Source organism: Scyliorhinus torazame, chromosome 7 (assembly GCF_047496885.1).
Source record: "Scyliorhinus torazame isolate Kashiwa2021f chromosome 7, sScyTor2.1, whole genome shotgun sequence".
In the NCBI taxonomy this organism is placed as follows: Eukaryota; Metazoa; Chordata; class Chondrichthyes; order Carcharhiniformes; family Scyliorhinidae; genus Scyliorhinus; species Scyliorhinus torazame.
The window spans coordinates 136,012,494-136,037,573 of NC_092713.1; the positions used below are offsets into that span (position 1 = coordinate 136,012,494).

General features: G+C 49.0%; 1 protein-coding gene across 3 annotated transcripts in view; it reads left to right on the forward strand.

The window, feature by feature from the left end:
- LOC140426589 (flavin-containing monooxygenase 5-like) overlaps positions 1 to 25,080 on the forward strand; it is a 106,505-nt gene that overhangs the window by 50,029 nt on the left and 31,396 nt on the right. For all 3 annotated transcript variants that reach the window (XM_072511537.1, XM_072511538.1, XM_072511536.1), the window contains exons 5-6: positions 17,416 to 17,558; positions 19,615 to 19,802. In XM_072511537.1, the coding sequence (XP_072367638.1) occupies positions 17,416 to 17,558; positions 19,615 to 19,802 (331 nt within the window). The remainder of the gene's footprint in view (positions 1 to 17,415; positions 17,559 to 19,614; positions 19,803 to 25,080) is intronic.

The following is a 25,080-nucleotide window of genomic DNA, read 5'->3' on the forward strand; positions in this document are numbered from 1 at the left end:
GCACACCACTCGTTGTCCGGATCAATGCTGTGCACCAACAGCGGCTGGTGCTTTCGATTCGGGGACAGCCTGTTCTTGGTTATGACAGCAATGCGGAAAGGCTCCCTGTCCTCAGTGTCACTAGTCTGTATGAAGTCAGGATCGGACTCGGTGAAGGTGGGTTTGATTGCCCGAACATTCCTGCGAGGCTGGTTAAATTGTTGCGAGTTGGCAGGCTGGGCTGCTTGATAGCAGGCAGCATAGTGGCCAAGCCTGCCACAGCGTAGGCACTGTCACGATTTTGCAGGGCATTGCCGCTTTAAGTGGGCAGAGCCATAGTTGCCACACGTTGTGACGTCAGTGCGTTCGTTGCGCCACCGCGCATGCGCGGTACGGTCTTGCGTGGTGCGGGCTTGTGCATCGCGTTCCTCCCCGTTACCGTCCCCTCGTTTGGCGCGTACAGGCGAGGGAGGCCTCGGAAAGCGCGCAAAATGGCCGCCCTTCTCCAGACTGCGGCCCGGGAGGTGTTCGATCGTTTGGACCCGTTCTGCCTCATAGGGCCCTTGCCATGCCGTTTCAGCTGCCTGTATGTAGGAGTACCGGCTGGTGGCATTCTCATGCAGGACACAGGTCTCGATGGCAGTCGCTAGGGTTAGTTGCTTAACTTTAAGGAGCTGCTGACGCAGTGTGTCCGACATGACCCCAAAAACAATCTGGTCGCGTATCATGGAGTCGGAGGTGGGCCCATATCCACAGGATTGCACGAGGATGCGGAGGTGTGTTAAAAAGGATTGGAAAGGCTCGTCCTTACCCTGCAAGCGCTGCTGGAACAGGTACCTTTCGAAGCTTTCGTTGACTTCAACACTGAAGCGCGTGTCGAATTTGAGGAGCATCGTCTTGTACTTGGTCTTGTCCTCGTCGTCTGCGAATGTCAGGGAGTTAAAGATGTGGATGGCATGTTGCCCAGCCCTGGAGAGAAGAAGGGCTATCTACCTGGTGTCCGATGCATTCTCCCTGTCCGTGGCCTCGAGGAAGAGCTGGAAGCGCTGTTTAAATATCTTCCAATTTACCCCAAGATTGCCAGCGATGTGGAGCGGCAGCGGCGGGTTGATATTCTCCATGCTGTAGGATGCCAGAATGCTGAGAAGTTTCAGGTAGGTCTCACAAGTGCTTGATTGCGGCCACTCCGTGTACCATGTCGTGTTGGGTGTTCTAGTTCTCAAACAAGCCAACAATGCTGGAAGTGGTGTAACGCTATTTTATTAACTGTTCAACTATGCTAACATACTGTAAACGTGGGTATAAGCAATACCAGCTTAACTGTGGACCATTTCCTGTCCCCTGTCTTTATAGTGCTTGTGCTCTCACTGGTGATTGGCTGCGTTGTTATGTATGCTGGTTGGTCCTACTGCATGTCCATCAGTGTGTGTATGTGATTGCACCATAATGTGCCAACGTATATTATGACAGTATATTCCCCAGCACCCGCCTCATAGATTCCAAATTGGCCCAGTCCGGGGCATAGTTGTTTACCGACATCCATCATGCCCTTCAATTTTCCGCTGACAAAATGTACCTTCCCCCAGAGTCCACCACTATATTTCCTACCTTGAACGCCACCTGCTTATTAACCAAAATCGTCACCCTCTTCGTTTTAAAGTCCAATTCCGAATGAAATACTTGCAGAACCCATCCCTTCCTCAGCCTAATCTGGTCCCCCACCTTCAGGTGCGTCTCTTGTAGCGTGGCCACATCCGCCTTCAATCGCCCACACCTCCCCAGGCCCGTCCTCGGGCACCCACCGTCATCGAACCTCCTCCCCTTACACTTTGAAAGCCCTTCCCCTGTCAGCATTATTCCCCCATCCCCCCACTGACCTTCCACTCACTCCCCATTGTGCTTCATGAACTAGCCTGCTCAGCTAGCCTGGCAGCCCGCCCATGGCCCTAGGTTCAACTCCCCACTGATTTCCCTCCTTCCATGCTCGAATATGAGTCCAAGCAAGCAAAAACAACCCCTACCCAAGCCCAAACAAAGAGACCAACCCCCATCCCCTAACAAAGAACAAACCTGAAGCCAAAAATGAAAGAAATAGCCCCAAACATAAGTTAACAGCAGCATCATCATAGCATCTCCACCAAAGTTCAAAGTCCTCATTCTCCTGCCAGTCCATTGCTTTTAACAAAATCTACCACCTCCTCCACCGAACCAAAGTACAATACACAGCCTTCGTTGGTCACCCACAGATGTGCCCGGTACAATAGCCCACACTTCACCCCCTTCTTGTAGAGGGTTGCCCTGACCTTGTTAAAGCTCGCTCTCCTCCTGGCCAACTCTGGACCCAGGTTTTGGTAAACACTGATTTCACTGCCCTCCCAGGTGCAGCGCCTCGTCTGCCTGGCCCACTTCATAATTTGCTCCTTGTGCAGGAAAAAGTGCAGCCGCACCACCATCGCCCTCAGCAGCTCGTTCCCCTGGGGCTTCCTCATTAGCGCCCTATGCGCTCGATCCACCTCCAAAGGTCGTGCAAATGCACTCTCTCCGAGCAGCTTCTCCAGCATCCTTCCCACATATGCGCCAGTATCGGCTCCTTCACTTCCCTCCAGCAGGCCCACGGTCCTTATGTTCTACCTGCATGACCGGTTCTCTGGGTCTTCAACCTTCTCCTGGAGCCGCCTCTGCTGATCGCATATCAACCCCATCTCCGCTGCCATCAAGGCAAACTGCTCCTCGTGTTCCCCTGCCACCTCCTCCATCTTCTGGATCACCTGACCCTGGGCCGTCAGCTTCGTTTCCACGCGGATGACCACCACCTTGATCAAATCCACGGCCCGGCCAGATCCTCCAGACTCTCCTTCTGTTGCCGGGTGAACTTCTCGTTCAAGAAGCTCACCAGCTGGTCCGTCAACCACTGAGCCGGCAGGGCCGCTCCCTGCCCCTCCGCCATCCCCACATGCGTCGCAGGCGCCGCACCAGCTGTAACCGACTGATTCTCTCTTTTTGGACCGCTTCTGGCCCTCAGCTCCGTACACCAAAGGGTCAATCTCTTCCACTCACTCTCCCGCACCTTTTTTCCTCCTCAGATCCAGCTGTTAACTGGGGAAAAGATCCGCAATATCCCCCACGAGCAGGAGCCACCAAATGTGCGACCCCTCACTCCATGGTCCCCTCTGGAAGTCCATTGTTTATTGTTTTCTTACTAAGGGTAAAGCCTCTAAGTTTCAGATATTTTAAAAAGGGGTGTCTCGGGAAGTCAAATTGTTGGCATAGCTGCTTAAAAGATGACAAGGAAGCAACACTGAACGTGTCTCCAAGCCTACAAATGCCTCTATCTCGCCAGATATCGAATCTATGGGCCATAATGTCTGGGTTGCCCTGAATGGGAGAGAAAGCAGAAGTTAATTTAGATCTTCCTTCCAGCTGACAGCCCATCCTCCACACTCTAAATATCAGGAGTGTGTTGACTGGTCTGCCTCAATGCCAAGCCAAATGGGGGAGGGGTCTGTCATGATATTCAAACACACATCACAACACACACATCATGATAGACAGACCAACAGACCAATTAGCACACATAACACGACAGCCAATCACAGACAAGAGCAGACACAGTATAAGACAAGAAACACGATACCTGCTGGCCAGTCCACCTGGAGACAGGACAAGGCCAGGACCTCATTAGCAAGACACTCACACATTCACCACGTGCTGAGTACCAAGTCAGATGTGTAAATAACAGTTGGAATAAAACTGCGTTGTACCAATCGCAACCGTGTTGGTTCGTCTGTACCGCAGTGCACCCAACACCACATGGTACCAGTGAGTGAATCGATACTTACCGGCAAATCTGCCATCCTGAGCCATGGACACCCACAACAAACCGCAGCCGTTGCAAGTCGCTGGGAACCTGGGCACCAATTGGAAGCTCTTCAAGCAGCGATTCGAACTGTTCATGCGAGCCAACGAAAAACAGGACGCCTCGGACGAAACAAAGATTGCCATGCTCCTCACTACCGCAGGTCAGCACGCCATCGATGTATACAACTCCTTGGTGTTCGCGGAAGGCGAGAACAAATCTATATATGACACGGTCCTCCTCAAGCTCGACCAGCACTTCAACGTTGAGGTCAATGAAAGCTTTGAGAGGTATATCTTTCAGCAGCGCCTACAAGGTAAGGATGAGCTCTTTCAGTCCTTCCTGACGCACCTCCGCATACTCGCGCAGTCCTGCGGTTACGGCACCACCTCTGAGTCCATGATCCGGGACCAGATCGTTTTTGGCGTTGCCTCCAGTGGCCTACGCCAGCAGCTTCTAAAAATTAAAGGCCTGACCTTAGCATCTGCAGTTGAAGCCTGTGTCCTGCATGAAAATGCGACCAGCCGCTATGCCCAATTTCAGGCGACCGAATCGGCACGGAGGGGGTCCCAAGCGATCGAATCGGCAAGCCAGGCCGCCCACGAGGCCGAACGCATCCAGGCAATCGAGTTTCTCCCGGCTCGCGGCCCGGACGAGGGCAGCCGTTTCACACGCTTTTTGAGGCCTCCCGCGTTTGTGCACGCCAAAACCTACGGCAACACTGAGGGACATGCTGCGCAGGTGCCACCGACGCAAGACAGAACTGCGCATGCGCAGTGGCATAACGAACGCCATGACGTCATGACGTTCGGCAACTGTGGAGCTGCACATTTAAAAGGGCAATGTCCTGCAAAAACCCGACAATGCCTACGCTGTGGCAAGATGGGCCACTACACTGCCTACTGTCGAGCGGCTCAACCTGTGGATCTTCCACATCTCCGACAACCTCGCAGACACGTGCGGACCATCCAGCCTCCACATCACGACATCCAAACCGACGACACAGATGACCAAGACGCCTTCCGGGTTGCGGTCATTGATGTGAACCGGGTCAACACCATCAATCCGGCCGATGAATGGAGTGCCACCCTGACGTTCAACCCGAATTCGTCGCCCACCGACTAGACTGGACTTATGAGACTGTTCACACGTCACATTTTAGCAACTACTGTATTGTAACATGTCACTGTTTTATCGTTCCAGGCCTTGTTTGGTCGGTCCAAATTTCAACGTCCTTCTTCTTTTGTTATGGTACAACCTCGTTAGCATGTCACACCTGACATCGCCCCTTGTATATAGCTACGCCACATGTACATGCTGTAAATATCACGCACACACACCTTTAGCTGCACTCAGGACACATTATTTATAACCACGTAGGCACATAATCTTGTAAAAAAAGGAGGGCTGTCATGAGATTCAAACACACATCACAACACACACATCATGATAGACAGACCAACAGACCAATTAACACACATAACACGACAGCCAATCACAGACAAGAGCAGACACAGTATAAGACAAGAAACACGACACCTGCTGGCCAGTCCATCTGGAGACAGGACAAGGCCAGGACCTCATTAACAAGACACTCACACAGTCACCACGTGCTGAGTACCAAGATGTGTAAATAACTAGTTGGAATAAAACTGCGTTGTACCAATCGCAACCGTGTTGGTTCGTCTGTACCTCAGAGCACCCAACAGCACAGGGTCCTCTCTGACCCAGTCCCTTATAAACATAAAATGCAAGTCTAATTGATGCATTTTAATATTCAGCACCGCTAGCCCCCACTTTGAACTGGGAAGCTACAGTTCAGCAAAATTTAAACAAGGTTTATCTTGTTTCATATCAAGGAATTAAACAGCCCTTTAATTTCCTTTAGGACCTGAGCAGAAAGCAAGATTGGCAGCATCTGTAAAGGATACAGTAATCTAGGCAACACATTCATCTTAATCAATGCTACCCTGTCTAACCATGAAATCGGCAAGAATGACCAAGGGAGCAGGTCCCACCTAATAGACGCAATTAACGGGGGGAAATTGGCCCCATACAGGAGGGGGTAACCACCATGCCCAGATAAGTAAACCCTGATGGGGACCACTGAAATGCACCTCGAAGCCCACCCAATGGCATAGCCTCAGGCTTGATAAAATTAATTTTATAGCCCGAAAACAGGCTAAAATTATCCACCACACCAATAACAGCGAGAACAGAAATGTCTGGCTCAGACTCAAACAGCAACACGTCATCCATAAAGAGTGATCTTGTTCTGCTTCCCTCCACTGTGTAACCCAAAATCCAAAGGTCCTGTCTAATTGCCTATGTGACAATTGCAAACAATAACGGAGATAATGGGGATCCTTGTCTATTCCCTCACTGGAGACAGAAACTCTCAGACCTATAACCACCCCTAAGCACTGCTGTCATCAGACTTTTATTAAGCACCTGTATTCACATAACATGCTCCCCTCCAAGCCCAAACCTCTGCAGCATATAAAACAAACAATTCCACTCTACCTGGTCAAAAGTGGCACGGCGGCACCATGGTTAGCACTGCTGCCTCACAGCGCCAGGGGCTCGGATTCAATTCCAACTTCGGGTGATTGTCTATGTGGAGTTTGCACATTCTCCTCGTGTCTGCGTGGGTTTCCTCCGGGTGCTCCAGTTTCCTCCCACAGTCCAAAGATGTGCAGGTTAGGTGGATTGGCCATGCTAAATTGCCCCTTTGTGTCCAAAGATTAGGTGGGGTTACGGGGATAGGGCGGGGGATTGCGCCTAGGTAGGGTGCTCTTTCAGAGGGTCGGTGCAAACCCAATGGGCCAAATGGCCTCCTTCTGCACTGTAGGGATTCTATGAAAAGCTTTCTCCGCATTACATCTAAGGAGATCACTAACCCATTCAACGCCTATTTTTGAAAAACCTGAATAACCTTCAGTCCCCTCCTAACATTGTTACATTAGTTCCATCCTTTTATAAACCCAGTCGAATCGCCTTTCATAATCAATAGGAGAACTTCCTTCAGGGGGCGGCACGGTAGCACAATGGTTAGCACTGTTGCTTCACAGCACCAGGGTCCCAGGTTCGATTCCCGGCTTGGGTCACTGTCTGTGTGGAGTCTGCACGTTCTCCCCATGTCTGCGTGGGTTTCCTCCGGGTGCTACCGTTTCCTCCCACAAGTCCTGAAAGACGTGCTGTTAGGTGAATTGGACATTGTGAATTCTCCCTCTGTGTAGCCGAACAAGCGCCGGAGTGTGGCGACTCGGGACTTTTCACAGTCACTTCATTGCAGTGGTAATGTAAGCCTACTTGTGATAATAATAAAGATTATTATTAGGTACCATGCTCACACTTTAGACAAGAGCTTCAAATCTACGTTCAGGAGAAAAATTGGCCTATAGGATACACAGTCACCTGGATTCTTGCCTGTCTTCAGGATCAGGGAGATATTACCCACTCAATGGATCTATGGCAATAGACTTGCTTCAAATGAGCGACTATACATGCCAATCAAAGGATCTGACAGCAAGTCTTCAAATTTCTTGTAAAACTTTCTTCCAAAACCATCTGGGCCTGAGGTCTTACCAGATTGAAACTCCTTCAATGCAAGAGTCACTTCTACCTTATAAATAGGAGCAGTTAGGACCAACCATTGTTCCTCAGAAATCGCTGGGAGCTAAATAGAAGAGAAGATGCACTCCATCAGTGTCAGTGCATCCCCAGTCTGGTCTGATTTAAATAAATTGGTTTAAAACTCCTTAAATGTTTTATTGATATCCTCAGTTTTGATCAGTCTGTTACCCTTGGAATTTAGCACAGAGGAAATGGCCCTAGAGACAGCCTTCTCCTTGGTCAGAAAGGCCATGTATCTACTCAGTTTCTTCCCAATCTCAAAAAAGGAGGGGGGGGGAGGGGGGGGGCGTGTTTGCTCTTGGCATAAAAAATAGTCACTTCTAGTATGACATTGAGGAACAGGTCAAAAAAGGAAATTTCTTATCCCGAGTGTTGTGTTGGGTGCTCTGGATCCGTGGAACACATACAGGTCACCAACACTTGAAATAGTGCAACACTATTTTATTAAGACAGAAACTGGTTAACATACTTTCACTGTGGGTTAACACGATATTAGATTGAACTAAAGACCTATGCCTTGTCCTAACCAGTCGATGCACTCAGCACATGGTGAAGATCTGTGCTGCAGGCTGTGAGCTCTGTCCTACTAGGAAGCTGCAGCTCGAATGAGCGGGAACTCTGATGCCCCCTGTCTTTATGGTGCATGTGCTCTAACTGGTGATTGACTGCGGTGTTGTGTGTGTTGATTGGTCCCACTGTGTGTCCATCAGTGTGTGTGTCTGCACCATGATATACTGGTGTATATTGTGACATCCCCCTTTTATAAAAGAATGTACATGTGCGGCAATAAATAGTGTATGGTGAGAAGCAGGGGCCATTGTCCGACATAACCGTGAGTGAGATGTTGTGTCGAGCAAAGGTATCCTTACAGGCACGGATGACTGCAGATGATGTGATATTGTGCAACCGTATCACCTGGTAATTTGAAAAGTAGTCCACGATCAGGACATAGTCTCTACCCAGCGCGTGGAACAGGTCGATGCCCACCTTGGTCCATGGTGACGTGACCAACCCATGGGGCTGCAGGGTCTCACGTGGTTGGGCCGGCTGGAAGTGCTGACAAGTGGGGCAGTTGAGCACTGTGTTGGCTATGTCATCATTAATGCCGGGCCAGTACACTGTCTCTCGGGCCCGTCGGCGGCACCTTTCCACGCCAAGGTGGCCCTCGTGTAGCTGTTCCAGGACAAGCTGGCGCATGCTAGGCGGGATGACAATGCGGTCCAGTTTCAGAAGAACCCCGTCTACTACCGCCAGATCATCTCTGACATTATAGAATTGAGGGCATTGGCCCTTGAGCCACCCATCTGTTAGGTGGTGCATGACACGCTGTAGCAAGGGGTCAGCCGCCATCTCGCAGTGAATTTGGACGAGGCGTTCATGCGTGGCAGGTAGATTGGAGGCAGTGAAGGCCACATGGGCGTCAACCTGGCAGACGAATCCCGCTGGGTCACATGGAGTGCTGACTGCCCTGGAGAGAACATCAACAATGATGAGATCTTTGCCTGGGGTGTATACCAGCTGGAAGCCGTATCGCCGGAGCTTGAGAAGAATACGCTGGAGGCGAGGCGTCATGTCGTTCAAGTCTTTCTGTATTATATTGACCAGCGGGCGATGGTCGGTCTCGACGGTGAATTGAGGAAGTCCGTATACATAATCGTGAAACTTAACCACACCGGTCAGAAGGCCCAGGCACTCCTTTTCTATCTGCGCGTAGCGCTGCTCCGTGGGGGTCATGGCACGTGACGCATATGCAACGGGGGCCCATGATGAGGCCTCATCACGTTGCAGGAGCACTGCCCCAATGCCGGATTGGCTGGCATCGGTCAAAGTTTTGGTCTCCTTTGCTGGATCAAAGAAAGCTAAGACCGGGGCCGTGGTCTATTTTGTTTTGAGTTCTCTCCATTCCCGCTCGTGGGCAGGGAGCCATTGGAAGTCTGTCGTCTTCCTGACCAGGTTCCTGAGAGCCGTGGTATGAGAGGTGAGGTTAGGGATGAATTTCCCTAAAAAATTGACCATGCCCAGAAATCGAAGGACCGCCTTCTTGTCCTCTGGCGTTTTCATAGCTGTGATAGCAGCTACCTTGTCCGCATCCGGCCGCACACCCAACTGGGAGATGTGGTCCCCGAGGAACTTGAGTTCCGTCTGACCAAAAGAGCATTTGGCCCTGTTGAGGCGGAGGCCATGCTCACGTATACGTTTGAATACGCGCTGGAGGCGACTAACATGCTCCTGCGGGGTGGTGGACCAAATGATTATGTCGGCGACATAGACGCGAACACCTTCAATGCCTTCCATCATTTGTTCCATAATCCAATGGAACACTTCTGAAGCAGTTATGATCCCAAACGGCATCCTGTTGTAACAATATCTGCCAAAGGGGTATTAAATGTGCGCAGTTTCCTGCTGGATTTGTCGAGCTGGATTTGCCAGAATCCTTTTGAGGCGTCGAGTTTGGTGAAGAGCTTGGCGCGAGCCATCTCGCATGTGATCTCTTCGCGCTTGGGAATTGGATAATGCTCCTTCATGATATTGCGATTTAGATCCTTGGGAATCAATGCAAATTCTCAATTTGCCGGAAGGCTTTTTTACACATACCATGGAACTGACCCAGTCGGTCGGTTCTGTGACTTTGGAAATCACTCCTTGGTCCTGGAGGTCCTGCAGCTGCTGCTTGAAGCGGTCCTTGAGGGGTGCTGGGACCCTGCGAGGTGCGTGCACCACAGGCGTGGCATTCGGTTTCAATAAGATCTTGTAGGTGTAAGGGAGCGTGCCCATACCTTCGAAGACGTCGCAGTGCTGGTTGATGATGGCGTCGAGTTGCGCCCTGAAGTCGGTGTCCTGAAAGGCAGACGTGTCATCAGGAGAGAGAGTGAACTCTCTGAACTAGGTTCAGCAGCTTGCATGCCTGCGCGCCAAGCAGGGAGGCTTTCGAGAAGCCCACGATTTCAAAAGGAAGGATGGCTTTGCGTGACCTGTGCGTCACTTCAAGTTGGCACGAGCCGCTGGCATCAATGGCATTGCCATTATAATCCAATAGCTAGCAGGCTGATGGAAGGATGGCTGGTTTGACACAAAGGCTTTGGAGGTCAGACCGCGCAATAGGATTGGCAGAGGCACCAGTGTCCAGGCGGAATCGTATTTGGGACCGGTTGGCCGTCAGGGTGGCACACCACTCATCGTCTGGATCAATGCTATATACCGACAGTGGCTGGTGTCTTATGCTTTCAACTATCCAACTCATTATGATAGAGTGTTTGAAGCGACACATGACACGGAAGAGTCAGAAGAGGAAAAAGATAGTGACCAGAAAGAAGGCATTGTCCTATTGACAAGCAATTTTACGCCGGTAATGAGGGTGTTGGTTGCAGAATGCTTCAATTGTGCTGTATTGGACAGTGGCTGCACATCTACTGTGTGTGGAATTGACTGGTTAACATGTTACCTGGACTCTTTGAATGCTGAAAATCGTAACAAGGTTAAGGAATTTGAAAGTTCCACAAGTTTCAGGTTTGGGGATGATAATACTCTGAAGTCGCTGAAAAGAGTGGTGATCCCTTGCAATATTGCCGGAGTGAATCATTTCATTAGCATGGATGTTATATCAAGTGAGATACCTTTGCTTCTGAGCAGACCGTCGATGAAGAAAGCACACATTAAACTGGATATGGAACAGGGTAAGGCAACAGTTTTTGGAAAGACGGTGGACTTACAATTTACAAAGTTGGGACACTATTGTATTCCATTACTGACAAATAATATTTCAAGTCGAGTGGTTAAGGATGTGTTAATGGCAGTTGAAAATGGGACTTTAGCTGATAAAAAGCTTGTGGTATTAAAACTGCATAGGCAATTTGCACATCCGTCTCCTCGGAGGCTGAAAAATTTATTAAAGGATGCAGGGGTAAGGGATAATGACTATACTAAACTGATAGAACAGGTTAGTGACCGCTGTGAAGTTTGTAGGAAGGACACCAGCACGACCGATAGTAACCTTACCTTTGGCCAGGGATTTTAACGACATTGTGGCCAAGGACCTTATGATATGGGATAAAGCAAATAATATATTTATTTTGCATTTTGTAGATTTAGCAACCAGATTTAGTCAATCAACGATTGTACGAAGTAAAGAAAAGAGAGTAATTCTGGATCAAATCGTGGAAAAATGGATAGGGACAGGAATGGGTCCACCGGCAAAATTCCTTATGGACAATGGGGGAGAATTTGATAATGATGAGTTTGGGGATATGTGTGAAAACATGAATATCAGAGTTATGAATACGGCTGCAGAAAGCCCATTTAGTAATGGTGGCTGTGAAAGAAATCATGCTGTCATCGATGACATGCTTCGGAAAATTTTGGCAGATCGACCAAATTGCAGGCTAAATTCAGCTTTAGCATGGGCAGTACATGCAAAGAATTCATTGTAGATGGTTGGGGGCTATAGTCCTTATCAATTAGCGTTTGGTAGAAATCCTAGAATTCCGTCCATTCTGGATGACCAGCCTCCAGTTTGGGAGGGGACTACAATTAGCTCTGGTTTTGCTGAACATTTAAATGCATTACATAGCAGTAGAAAAGCTTTTTTGGAAGCAGAAGTTTCTGAAAGAATTCGCAGAGCTTTAAGACATAACGTACGGCCATCAGATGCCCTTTTTCAACAAGGAGGCATGGTATACTATAAGAGAGACAATTCTAATGAATGGAAAGGCCCAGGGAAGATCATAGGCATAGATGGCAAAACAATTATTTTGCAACATGGTAATCAAACTGTTAGGGTACACTCATCAAGGATAATGGTACAGATGACACATTTTCAAATTTAGACAGAGCAGACAGACATGACGAGGAACCAGAGTCATCTGGTATGCATGTGTAACAGAACTATGAGGACCAATTAACTGATATAGACAGGGTTTCTGTGGAGGAACACAACACTTCTGATGAATTAGAACAGGCCATTTTTCCGAAAGGGCAACTACCAAAAGTTGGTACAAAAGTGACATACTTGCCTGAAGAGTCTAGTCAATGGAAGGATGCAACTGTTATTAGTTGAGCAGGGAAGGCCACTGGAAAGTATAAACATTGGTTGAATGTACAGCATTCAGGGGAAGGTGTCAAGACAATGGATTGGGAAAACTAAGTTCAAAAATAGAGGGCACAGAAACGCAGTGCCAGTTCAGATAGTACATCGGATAGTGAACAGGTCCGCAGGAAAAGGTCGAGAACTATTGAAAGGACATCCCACAGCAGAAGGGAAAGATCAAGCAGTAGCAGTACAGAACGAGATACCAGGCGGGAGAGGGGACATAGTTTATCAAGATCTTGGAACATGAGTAAGACTATGAATACTAATAGGCGTAGAAGCCCACATGCACGTGAGATTTTGGTGGCTTAAATAAATTATATGAAAAAGTTATCAAAGAAGCTAAACAGAAAGAATTGCATAGTTGGAGTGAATTTGGGGTATACACGGAAGTACCGGATAGGGGACAAAGATCTCTATCCCACAGATGGATTTGCATGGAAAAGGTTCTTCCGGATGGAACTTATAAGGCAAAGGCCAGGCTTGTGGCAAGGGGATTTGAAGAAAACTTAGAAGATCAGGATTTAAGGGTAGATTCACCTACAGCAGGAAAGGTTATTTTAAAGATCTTCTTGGCTCTATTAGCCACAAAGGCATGGGAATGCAAATCTATAGATATAAAAGCTGCCTTTTTGCAGGGGCATCAGCTCCAGAGAGACATTTTTCTCCGTCCTTCTAAAGAAGCAGCTAACACAGAAGGGGTACTCTGGAAGTTGAACAAATGTGTATATGGATTAAATGATGCATCTAGAGTCTAGTATTTTTCGGTAAGGTCAGTTTTGTTAAAGTTAGGCTGTTGTCAGTTGAAAGCAGATCCTGCAATGTTTTACTGGCACTATAAAGGAAATCTTTCTGGCATCTTTATGATGCATGTCGGTGATTTTTTGTGGGGTGGGACTAGTGATTTTGAAGCTATTGTAATCTCTGGTTTGAAGAAAGAATTCAGGGTTGGAAGTCAGGCTTCCGGTGCATTTAAATATATTGGACTGGAAATTGGACAGACTAAGTTAGGGGCAACTTTACGTCAGCAATCTTATTTGGAAAGCATCAGCCCAATAGCAATTAGTCGTGGCCGAGTTTCACAAAAAGACGCAATGGTTTCAAAGATAGAAACAGAGCAACTGCGAAGTTTAATTGGGCAACTGAACTGGTTAGGTAGACAGACTAGACCGGACATGAGTTTTGATGTCTTAGAGTTGAGTACAAAAATGAATGATCCCAAAGTGGAAGATATAATAAGAGCAAATAAAGCGTTGGCCAAACTAAAAATGCAGGAGTGTGTTTTGAAGTTCCTGGTTTTAGGTGACCTTAGGCACTTGAAACTCATAGTTTATAGTGATGTGTCCTACGCAAATTTGTGTGATGGGATTTCAAGCACATGAGGTTTTATAATTTTCTTTTTGGGGAACAATGGTAAATGTTGCCCACTTGTGTGGGAAGCAAAGAAAATAAGGAGAGTGGTAAAAAGCACTTTGGCTGCTGAGACGTTAAGCCTTGTAGAGGCGGTGGATATGGCCTTTTATATAAGTATGATATTGACAGAAATTTTGGGATTGGGGAATTGGGTGATATACCTATTGACTGTCACATTGACAATAAATGCCTGTGGGAAAATGTGCACTCTACAAAAAGTGTCAATGAAAAGAGGTTACGGATAGACATCATAAGTTTGAAGCAGATGTTGCACAGAGGGGAAGTAACAAAAATTAAATGAGTCGACAGGAGCTATCAACTGTCAGGCTGTTTTACAAAAAGAGGGGCGAGTTCACAGAAACTTTTGGATATTGTTAATGAAGGGCGCTTGTTTCTGTGACTTTTTTTTTTCTTTCTCGTCCCCCCAAAAAAGGGGGCGGGAAATCATGTGTGTGTTTTTGAGTTTCTTGAAATTTTGTTTTCACCGAATTATTTTTTTTCTCCAAGGAAGGGGAGACTGTTAAGTAATGGGTTAAGAGACATTGCAATTAGTTGTCTCATTTATGTTAAGTATCCATTAATTGACACTGATATGTAAAGTGGCTTCAGGTAGCCTCTGTCAGGCGATGTATAGTGAGATTTGTGCAAAGGCTGTCGGAAGGAAATAAATGTGTGTTTGTGAAAAAGGAACAGCACTTTAGACTCTTCATATCACAGCAACTAAAATGTCTAACATGCCTTGTCCTAACCAGTCGATGCACTCAGCACATGGTGAAGATCTGTGCTGCAGGCTGTGAGCTCTGTCCTACTAGGAAGCTGCAGCTCGAATGAGCGGGAACTCTGATGCCCCCTGTCTTTATAGTGTGTGTGCTCTAACTGGTGATTGGCTGCGGTGTTGTGTGTGTTGATTGGTCCCACTGTGTGTCCATCAGTGTGTGCACCTGCACCATGATATACTGGTGTATATTATGACACCGAGGTTGAAGAGTTCTCCACACATCTAAGTACCCCATCTCTTTGCAAACCGACGCTTGCCTGTTGGGTTGGGTGGGGAAGGGGGCTCTGGCTACTGGAAGTTTGTCCATCAAGGGGTTAAGGTGACAATTGAAGTTGTACCCTATAAGTGAATTAGCCAACGCCAGGTCAGCAAAGTCCATGACCAGGAAGACTATAGTAACGTCAGGTGAATGTTTAAGAAGATCGTACATATTCATTATCAAGACAGATTCCCCATATAAAAGGCCCTTGACTTTCACATATCGCCCCTGCTCCGCCCTTGCCCATCATACAATTCTCTCTGTTGAAAGAAACATTTTTATTGACATTTTTATTCTGTTCAAGCTATGGGCCAAGTGCTGGCAAGTGGGATTAAATGGAAGGTCAGGGCCTTTCATGTGTTGGTGCAGACCCGATGGGCTGAAGGGTCTCTTCTGCACTGTAGTATTTTGTGCTTCTGTGACTAATACTGTTAAGCCACAACTACTGGTTGAGAATGAGGCAAGAGAACTGGCCCAGGTCAGTCCCACCTCAACTCTTTTCCTTGTCATCTAAATAAGTTTCCTGCAACAACGCTATGTCAACCTTCTTCTTTTCAAGAAAGACAAAATAGTTTTTCTCTTAATAGGATGATGTATTCCCCATACATTCCAGGATCAAATTATTAATCTAGCTACCGCCATTGCTCAATCAGCCGGAGAAAATATAGGACAAGATTTTCAGGCCACATTCGGGCGTGTCCGAAACATACCTCCCCAATTTCCAATCCTGCCAACAACATCACAGATACAATAACGTCTTTTTCTCGGATAGGAGACCTGCCTGTACCATTGCAGGGTCCAATTAACAATTCTTTCACCCCAAAATGAAAAACAAACAAAAAATTCACGATGGCACTAATTCTAAGGGCTCATTCCTCAACACGTGTGAGGGCTTGTAGGACTATCCCTTCAACAGTTCCTTCCCTTTGTTATACTCAGGAGACAGACTTCTCAGAAGAGAGGAGAAAAGTTAAACCAGAATGAGGATTGGTGCCAAATTCCTCCTACATTTAACCCCATCCATGAAGACCTAAACCACTCACCCGCCTCCCGGCAATGGGGCTACTCATATTTATCATGATTAAAGTAAGGGACCTTAAAGCATAGATTACCCTCATAAAGTACTGATAAGAAGAAGAGTCGGTTGACTATCTCGCAACCAGGCTACCCATACCACCCACACAGCGCACCCCTTAACTAGAAGGAGGACGTGAAGGAGAATTTCCACTTAAAATAAATGGAAGTCCCTGAGATTCTTCTTAATGATAAAACCTTCAGTATAGTGCTCAACTGGTAACATATTCCTGCTAAAGTGACAAATAATAACGTACGATCAGGCAAGAAGGATTATAACAGGGATAATGTCCGGATTCTACAGTGAGCTGCAGAATGTGACTACAAGTTATTGCCTTCCATGGAGTTCACATAGCCCAAGGCCTTAGGCAGATTGACGAATGTCTTTGTGGAATTGTGGGATACCACCCTCAATGTTGCGAGATAAAGCAGGGCATAATTCACCCCAACAGCCTTGAGTTGCTTTCCTACTTCATTGAAGTCTCTGGGCGTCTGCTGTGTCGCTGCCAGAAGTCTTGGAAAAAAAGAGACTCTTGACCCCTCATAGAGCCAGGGGCTACCACGGCTCACCACCTCCATATCTCTCTGCCGATCTCTGAAGTTTTGAAAATGGCTAGTTATGAGACGGGATGTTGAACTGTGTGTCCTTTTCAACTTAATGCACCCAGCTTAAGAAAACGTGGCAACCAGCTCTCAAATTTAATAGGGAGCTTACCCTCCACTCCTTCCGGCAAACTGATGACCTGAAAATGTTTCTTCTGGCCTCAGTTCTCCAGGTTTTCAGACATACCGCGAAGCTGGTTTTCCAAGGATTGCAAACAGGCTTCTGCTGAGCAAGTTGTATTTGCAACAATCAGGATTCTGTCCTCCGTTTCATTTAGCCTCTTATTTGCATTCTGCAACTCAGTCTTGTGAGCACTAATATTCCGTGTCAACGTCAATGACTTTAATGATGTTTGCAGTCATCATCTGCAATGCCTTCGAAAGAGCCGAGTCAAGAGTCGAGGATCGGGTTGACATATTGAAGGAGACAGCTCCACCCCAGTTGCACCCGACTGCGATTTCTTTTCGGATTCCTCAGCATTTTCTCAATACCATCTAGCCAAGAACACGTCTTGAGAAATACTATGGAGTTTTTATTCCCGGATTAGGTAGCATGTGCTGTGTGAACAAGATAAATGAGAGGGTTAAAGGACGAGTAGCGGCAGGGCCCATGGAGACACCGCTATTCCGACACCTGCATCACGTGATCCCGTGTATCAAGCTTTTTATCACCAGACAGAATTGTGTGTTGAGCATGTAACATTCCTCTTGTTGTCTCTCTTACCTTTAACTAGGCATAGAAAAGTTCAAGGGTCAATACCTGCACAGTAAGGAATATAAAGGACCCCTGCCATTTGAAGGAAAGAGAGTGGTAGTAATTGGAATTGGAAACTCTGGGGGTGACCTTGCAGTTGAAATCAGTCGACATGCTAAACAGGTAAGGGCCACCACAAAATAAGGCGTCTCACCTTTCAGAATTGTTGAAAATAGTTACTAATGTAAAAGAATCGACCAACTTACACTGAAACTTTACCTGTCTGTCACCTAGTGCTCTTCCAAACCCTATTGGTTATAACCAGCTTTTGCGGCACATCTTCCCTCGCCCCACGTCTTGTCACATGGCACAGGTTGCAGGGTAAAGAATGATATCTAGAATGTGACAACAAATAGCATATTTGTTGGTGCATCATTCAGTGCCTGTCCCCCCTCCCCCCCCCCCCCACTCCACCCCCCCCCCCCCCTCCATTCAGTTGCCATCGTAGCTGCTGTTCTGTTAACTCCGCCAGCTGCCTTGTCTCTCCATCCTTTTTTGACCCTTATCTAGCAAAACGATATCAATCTCTGATTTTTGAATTTCTAATTGAGCTCACATCTCCTTTTTGTTTTGTGTGGGAGAGTTCCACCACCCACTTCTGCCACCCTCTGCATGAAGAAGTGTCTCCTCATGCCACTCATGCATGGTCTGGCTCTAATTTTAGGATTATACCCTCTTGTCCAAAACTCTTGCAGCAGCAGAGTGAAATCTCTCAGTCCAACCCCGCTGATTCCTCTCAAAATCCTGAATACTTCAATCTGATCACAAGGCTAATTTATATAATGTCTCGCCAGAGTTCAACCCTTGAAACAAATGTTCCCTCTGAGCTGTACGATTACATGGCTGTGTGACAATTGGGAATGTGCATAACATGGGACAAGCAAGAAGCAGTCCTTTGAGGATACGTAATGCGATGTAAGACGTCAATCTTAAAGATACTGTGCAGTGCAGGAAAGTAAAGATTAGTATGAATTGGTCAGGCTTAAAGATTAGGAAAGGAAAGAGTGCTGTTCAGTAGTGGTCTCCACAAACAGGGACCAGATGGAACGGTGCTCATTGGGGTCTCGCAGGGGATCGGAGGCCCCCTGGTGCATGCCCTTTGGGAAGGGTGGCACCCTGGCACAGCTAGTGCCACCCGGGCACTCTGGCAGTGCCAGCCTGGCACACTGGCGGTGCCACCTGGGCTCCAGCCTGACACTGGCAGGGAGTCCAAATGGCACTGTCAGTTGGCAGGGGCACTGCCAGGGTGGCGGGTTAGCATTGTCAGGGTGCCAAGTTGGCGATCAAACTAGGGATGCCCTGCACTGCGCGGGTGTTGGGGGAGGTTGGGGTGGCCTGGGGTCCCTCCCATAGTGTGTGGGGGCTCGGGGAGAGTCGGGAGCCACATCGGGGGCCTCGGAGATCGGGACGACATTTAAAAATGGCGCCCCATTCTCTTACCACACTGAAGAGTTCCGATGAGCGGAGCTCCTCAGTGTACAAAACAGGGATATGTGCAGTCTTGGCTGCACATTCCCCGCTGAGGCCCTTTGTCTAACGAGAGTGTTGTTTTATAACCTTGTGGTACTCGGCGCTGTGAGGGCCGGGAAACCTGCGGCTAAACACGCTTGCTCTGAGACTTTGTTCCCTTTTAGTAAAATCGCACCCAGAATTTCTGCCATCACTGGGGAGCTGAACTTGCTTGCCAGACCGGCCCCTCAGAGATTGGGCTGCCATTTTGAAAGGATGTCCCAATCTCTAATTGAGCTTGATGGTCCCCCGCACCATGGGAAAAATATAAAAATAAAAACAGAAAGCTGCAAAACCTAGAAACCTGAAATAAAAGCAGAGGCTGATAGCAATGGGCAGCAGGTTTGATGGAAAGGACAGTTTGCGACCCAATTTCTGCACCGCTCTATGTCCATCATGTGTAAAACAAAAGCTATCTCTCAGTTCATTTAAAAACAGCACTTTCAAATTCACTTTGATGCTCATGATATTTTACCCATGTTACAAGGCTTCTTGTCCCCTCTTTATGTTTATGTCCTTTCCAATATACCAATAGGAGCTACTAGAACCAACTGTACATATTTAGTTCCCCTTTGGGGGAAAGTAAAATACAGTGTTAGCATTTACCTGTGCATGCACATGGGGAAGATTTTAAAACCGACTGTACTTGTGTTTTTGAAATGTCCTGTAGGTATTTCTGAGTACAAGAAGTGGTGCTTGGGTAGTGCACCGTGTGGCAGACAGAGGATTACCCGGAGATATATGGTTTAACAGCCGCATTAATACCTATATACCTTTGTTTTTTGCTACCTGGTTTGTTGAAAGGGCCATGAGTCATCGCTTTGATCATGAAAACTATGGCCTGCAGCCTAGCCACAGGTTTGTAGTACCCAGCGCATTCTGTTCTAGGCAACTGAACACTGTGGCATAGCTATCTCTCGCCTTCTTTAAGTCACACTTGCATATATGCCATTTTGATCAACTTCTGATGACCTATCCTACTGGCCCAGATTTTGCAGTCACTGGCAAAGGAATGGCATTTGTTTTTCATTAACGCTTACATCTCCCCACAGACTTCCCATGATCTTTTTGCGTGGCGAATTACAATACTGCAAGATCATTTTCCGCATGACACTCTGTACCTGAGAGTTGTGCCATGTGTGAACAGGGCCAGCAGCAGCATGGCTCAAGAACGTGTCTCTTCACCCAATTAGATTGAAGAATCCTCACTGAGGCATGTGAAGTTGAAAGCAGAAAGTGTCAATTAGAATAATCAATTCGACCTAAAGTCATATACAGAAAGAGCAATAGAAGGAAAAGAAAGATGGGATTAAGAGGGAGAGATAAAAGAGATCAAAAGAAAACAAATTACATTTTTTTAAAATTCCAACAATTGAAATCTAAAGGAATGGGACTCCAAACTTGTAAAAGTAAATTTTCAATCCCAGAGACTTTGATTGGCCGTAATTAAGACTTATCACACTGCTTAAAACTTACTTGAACCTGGACGCACAAGTACCAACTTTTTGTGGTGTATATTGTGGGTACATATCGCAAATTCATGCCCTTCACGTGTTTAATGCCATATCTATTTCAAGGTACTGGTGTGGCAAAACCTGTGGAGCAACTTCCTTATTTCTATGTTTGACTGTGCCTGTCCAGATACCAGAGGTTGGTGACTGAGTTATGCCTTGATAAAGATGAATGTTGATTGCGTCACTGTAATTGTTAACATAAAATCCAGACCAGTATTCCCTGACATGATTAAGTCTCAGATATCTGCGCCCTTGCCTTTGCCTCCCTGATCGCCCGCCATAGAATCCTGTTCAGCTGGCGGTCAGCAGCACCACCCAAAGCTGCAGACTGGCTGTCCAACCTCTCAGAATCTCTCCAAATGGAGAAAATCAAATTCGCCATCCGAGGGTCAGACGACGGCTTCCACGGAACGTGGGAGCCATTCACCCAATTGTTCCGGGACCTGTTTGCGGCCAACGAACAAGCAGAAGAATAGCCGGGTAGCCAAGAATCAGAGGAAAGTAGCCGAGGCGGGGGAGGGAGGGATAGACCGGCGGAAGGGGGCGGGGGGGGGGTGCGGTGCAGAGGGGGGGGGGGGGGGATAGCTGCTAAACCTAAGAGAAAAGAAAGGCGAATCACAGGAGAAGGGGAGGGGATGGAAGAGGGAGGAGACAGGGAACAATAGAGGGGAACCAGTGAGGTGGGGGGGAGGCAAGGGAATGACAGCCGGAAGGAGGCCATGGGAAACAAGAACAAACTTGGCATCTTCAGGAGCAGAGAACAAGGAAAATCCGGGCGAAAGACGGGACGAACGGCTGAAGCGGAGGTGATCGCGAGACGACAACGGCAGCAAAAACCATCCGGGAGAAGCAAGCGACAACACCAACACCAGATCCATTCGCGTATTGCCCTCTGTAATTGTTCTCTAATTGTTTCCCCGGTGCCCAAATGTATATGTACCCCCCCCCAGTTTCCCCCTCCCACAAACAGATGCCTACTTAAGTGCTAAAAACAATACTGCCAATTGTACAGAGCTGCTGTTGTTGAGCTAGCACATAATACCCTACCAGGACTTCCGGCTGCGGCTATGCGGAGCTAAGTCGCACATTCAGCAGCTCCTGCTAAAAACGGACTTTTGGGCTCTTTTCAGGGCCCCCAACGGAATTTTTTCAACGTTTCCCGGTGTGGGAAGGAGATTGCAATAGTTCCCCGACAGTGTATGGCTTGGACCAGGAGCGCGGCGACTAAAAAATTGGTGGTGAACCCAAAGAAGGTGCGAGGGAAGAAGAGCAAAATGGCGGCGGGCGGAGACCAGGCAGCATGGATGCAGGGGCGCAGGAGCAGCAGGAGGTTGTCCAGCGCTGCTTTAGAGAGATTAAAGCGGACCTGCTGGAGCCGATGAAGGCTTCTGTCGACAAGCTGCTGGAGACCCAGACGGCCCAGGGGGTGGTGATCCGCGAGGTCCAACAAAAGGTCTCCGAGAACAAGGACGAGATCTTAGGTCTTGCAGTAAAGGTGGAGGCGCACGAGGTGCTCCACAAGAAATGGCAGGAACGGTTCGAGGAGATGGAGAATCGGTCGAGGCGGACGGATTTGCAGATTCTGGGCCTCCCGGAGGGGCTGGAGAGGTCAGACATGGGGGCCTATGTGGTCACCATGGTGTGGTGGTATGTATTAGGGGTAATACGGTACACCAGGAATGCCGAGGAGCTATTGGAGGACAGATGCTGGATCCCGATTGGATCCTCCACCTACTGGGCTCCACCCAGGTAGGCGGGGTATAAGAACCTGGGTTTAATCCCCGCAGCTGCATTCTGTGACTGAGCTGCTGGGGAATGTGTCTGAACAAGTCTGCTCAATAAAGCCTCGATTGAAGTTCTTTACGTCTCGCCTCGTGTGTGATCGATGGTGCTACAATTTATTGAGCAGACTTAAAAAGGAATATGGAGCTCCGGATCACCCCGGAGTGCCTGCGAATCAGCCCCCACGCAGCAAACGCAACATCCGCGTTTAAACACTGGCTGGCGTGCTTTGAGGGGTATCTCCGAACGGCCCCCGGCAGACCAACAGAAGACCAGAAGATGCAGGTCCTGCATTCCAGGGTGAGTCCCGAAATCTACTCACCCATCGAGGGCGCGGAAGAATTCCCAGAGGCGATCAACTTGCTGAAGGAGATCTACATTAAGCCCGTCAACCAGGTCTACGCACGCTACCAGCTCGCGACGAGACGACAAATCCCCGGGGAATCGCTAGACGATTTCTTCAACACTCTAACGATCCTGGGACGAAACTGCAACTGCCCAGCGGTTACGGCGAACGAACATACGGACCTCCTGATCAGAGACGCTTACGTAGCAGGTTTGGCATCGTCGCAAATTCGCCAGAGACTTTTTGGGAAAGACTCTCTCGGACTCACAGAGGTACGGGCCCTTGCAGCCTCCCTCGACGTGGCCTCCCAAAACACCCGCGCCTATGCCCCCGACCGCGCTGCAGCCCCTTGGGCTCCATGGACCCCCGCCGCGACCGACCCCCCGGCAACCCCAACCCCTCCGCAAGCGTGCGCAGCCAGAATCCCAGACCACCCGGGGGGCCCCCGCTGCTACTTTTGCGGGCAGTCAAAATACCCCCGCCAGCCCTGCCCGGCCCGCTCGGCCACCTGCAAAAGCTGCGGTAAAAAGGGGCACTATGCAGCGGTGTGCCAGTCCCGTGGGGTCGCCGCTATCTCCGGGGAACAAATGAGACCATGGGCTCTACCCCCCCCCAGCGACCCACGGGCGGCCAACGGGCACTGCCATTTTGGACCCCGGACACCATGAGGGGGGGACTGGCGCCGCCATCTTCCTACCCACAGGCCGCGTGCGATCCATGGGAGTGGCCATTTTGTCCACCCCCGGCCGCGTGCGACCCATGGGAGTGGCCATTTTGTCCACCCCCGGCCACGTGCGACCCATGGGAGCGGCCATTTTGTCCACCCCCGGCCACGTGTAACTCATGGGAGCGGCCATTTTGTCCACCCCCGACCGCGTACGATCCATGGACGCCGCCATCTTGGCTGACAGGCAAGGACCCCGGCGTGGACGGCTCCACATTGCCTGAAGACAAGGATCTGATACACCAACCACGCTTGGCATCAGTGACCCTCGACCAGTCGCGGCCCCGGACGCTCCAGACGACAACGACAAAGGTGCTGGTGAACGGCCACGAAACGCCGTGTTTGGTCGACTCGGGGAGCACGGAGAGTTTTATTCACCCGGACACGGTAAGACGCTGTTCCCTTGTAATTCGGCCAAGCACCCAAAAAATGTTCCTGGCGGCGGGGTCCCACTCCGTTGAAATCAAAGGGTTCTGCATCGCAAACCTAACGGTGCAGGGGAGAGAGTTCAAAAATTACCAGCTGTATGTCCTCCCCCACCTCTGCGCTCCCACCCTCCTGGGGCTGGACTTCCAATGCAACCTCCAGAGCTTAACATTCAAATTTGGCGGCCCGATACCCCCACTGACTATCTGCGGCCTCGCGACACTCAAGGTCGAACCGCCCTCCCTGTTTGCGAACCTCACCCCGGATTGCAAACCCGTCGCCACTAGGAACAGACGGTACAGCACCCAGGACCGGACGTTTATCAGGTCCGAAGTCCAGCGGCTGCTGAAGGAAGGCATAATCCAGGCCAGCAATAGTCCCTGGAGAGCCCAGGTGGTAGTAGTGAAGACAGGGGAGAAGCAAAGGATGGTCGTAGACTACAGTCAGACCATCAACAGGTAAACGCAGCTAGATGCGTACCCTCTTCCCCGCATATCCAACATGGTCAATCGGATTGCACAGTACAAGGTTGTAGCGCACAAAGACTCCGTGAGACGAATAGAGTGAAGTCGATGAGGCTTTATTAAGCGTGTCTGTTCCCCCGCAGCTCGATAGTAGAATGGCCTGCGGGGGAGGACTCCGGCTTCTTATACTCCGCCTTCAGGGCGGAGCTAGAGGTCAACGGCCAACCAGGACCCGGGATCTGTCAGCCAATGACATTAGGGCTTCCAGTCCCACATGACCCCTAATACATACTACCACATTCATCCCTTGTCAAAAATGAACCCGGCGGGGTGATGCTTCGCATGGTGGTAAGGGTTTACAGGGCTGGTCCTGGGAGGAAAACATTCATATGGCAAGACAGTATGTACAATTTTGTCCTGTTTCAACTATTTACAGAAGGTATCGGGAGAAAAGCAAAATGTTCTTGTGAAAAGTCCATATATTGATTTAGATCGACGCCACGAGTCGGTCGGGCGGTCTGGTCGTCCGTGTCGATCGCCTCGGCCCCGGTGGTGGTGGTGGTGCTTGTACCGGTGTTGTCGTCTCCGGGAGCCTTACGGTTTCAGCTTGGGCTTTATTCTTGGTCGGGCCTGAGGGGAGGGGAACCGATCCTCCTGGGAAGGGGGCGGTCGCGGGGTGCGGCGGTGGCAGGAAGGGGGGGGTTGGGTGAATGGTGTCGGGGGGGGGGTGTGTTGCCGGCGGTAGCCAGATCCCGCAGGGAGACCGTGTCCTGTCGGCCGTCGGGGTACTCCACGTAAGCGTACTGCGGGTTCGCGTGGAGGAGGTGAACCCTTTCGACCAACGGGTCCGCCTTGTGTGCCCGCACATGCTTTTGGAGCA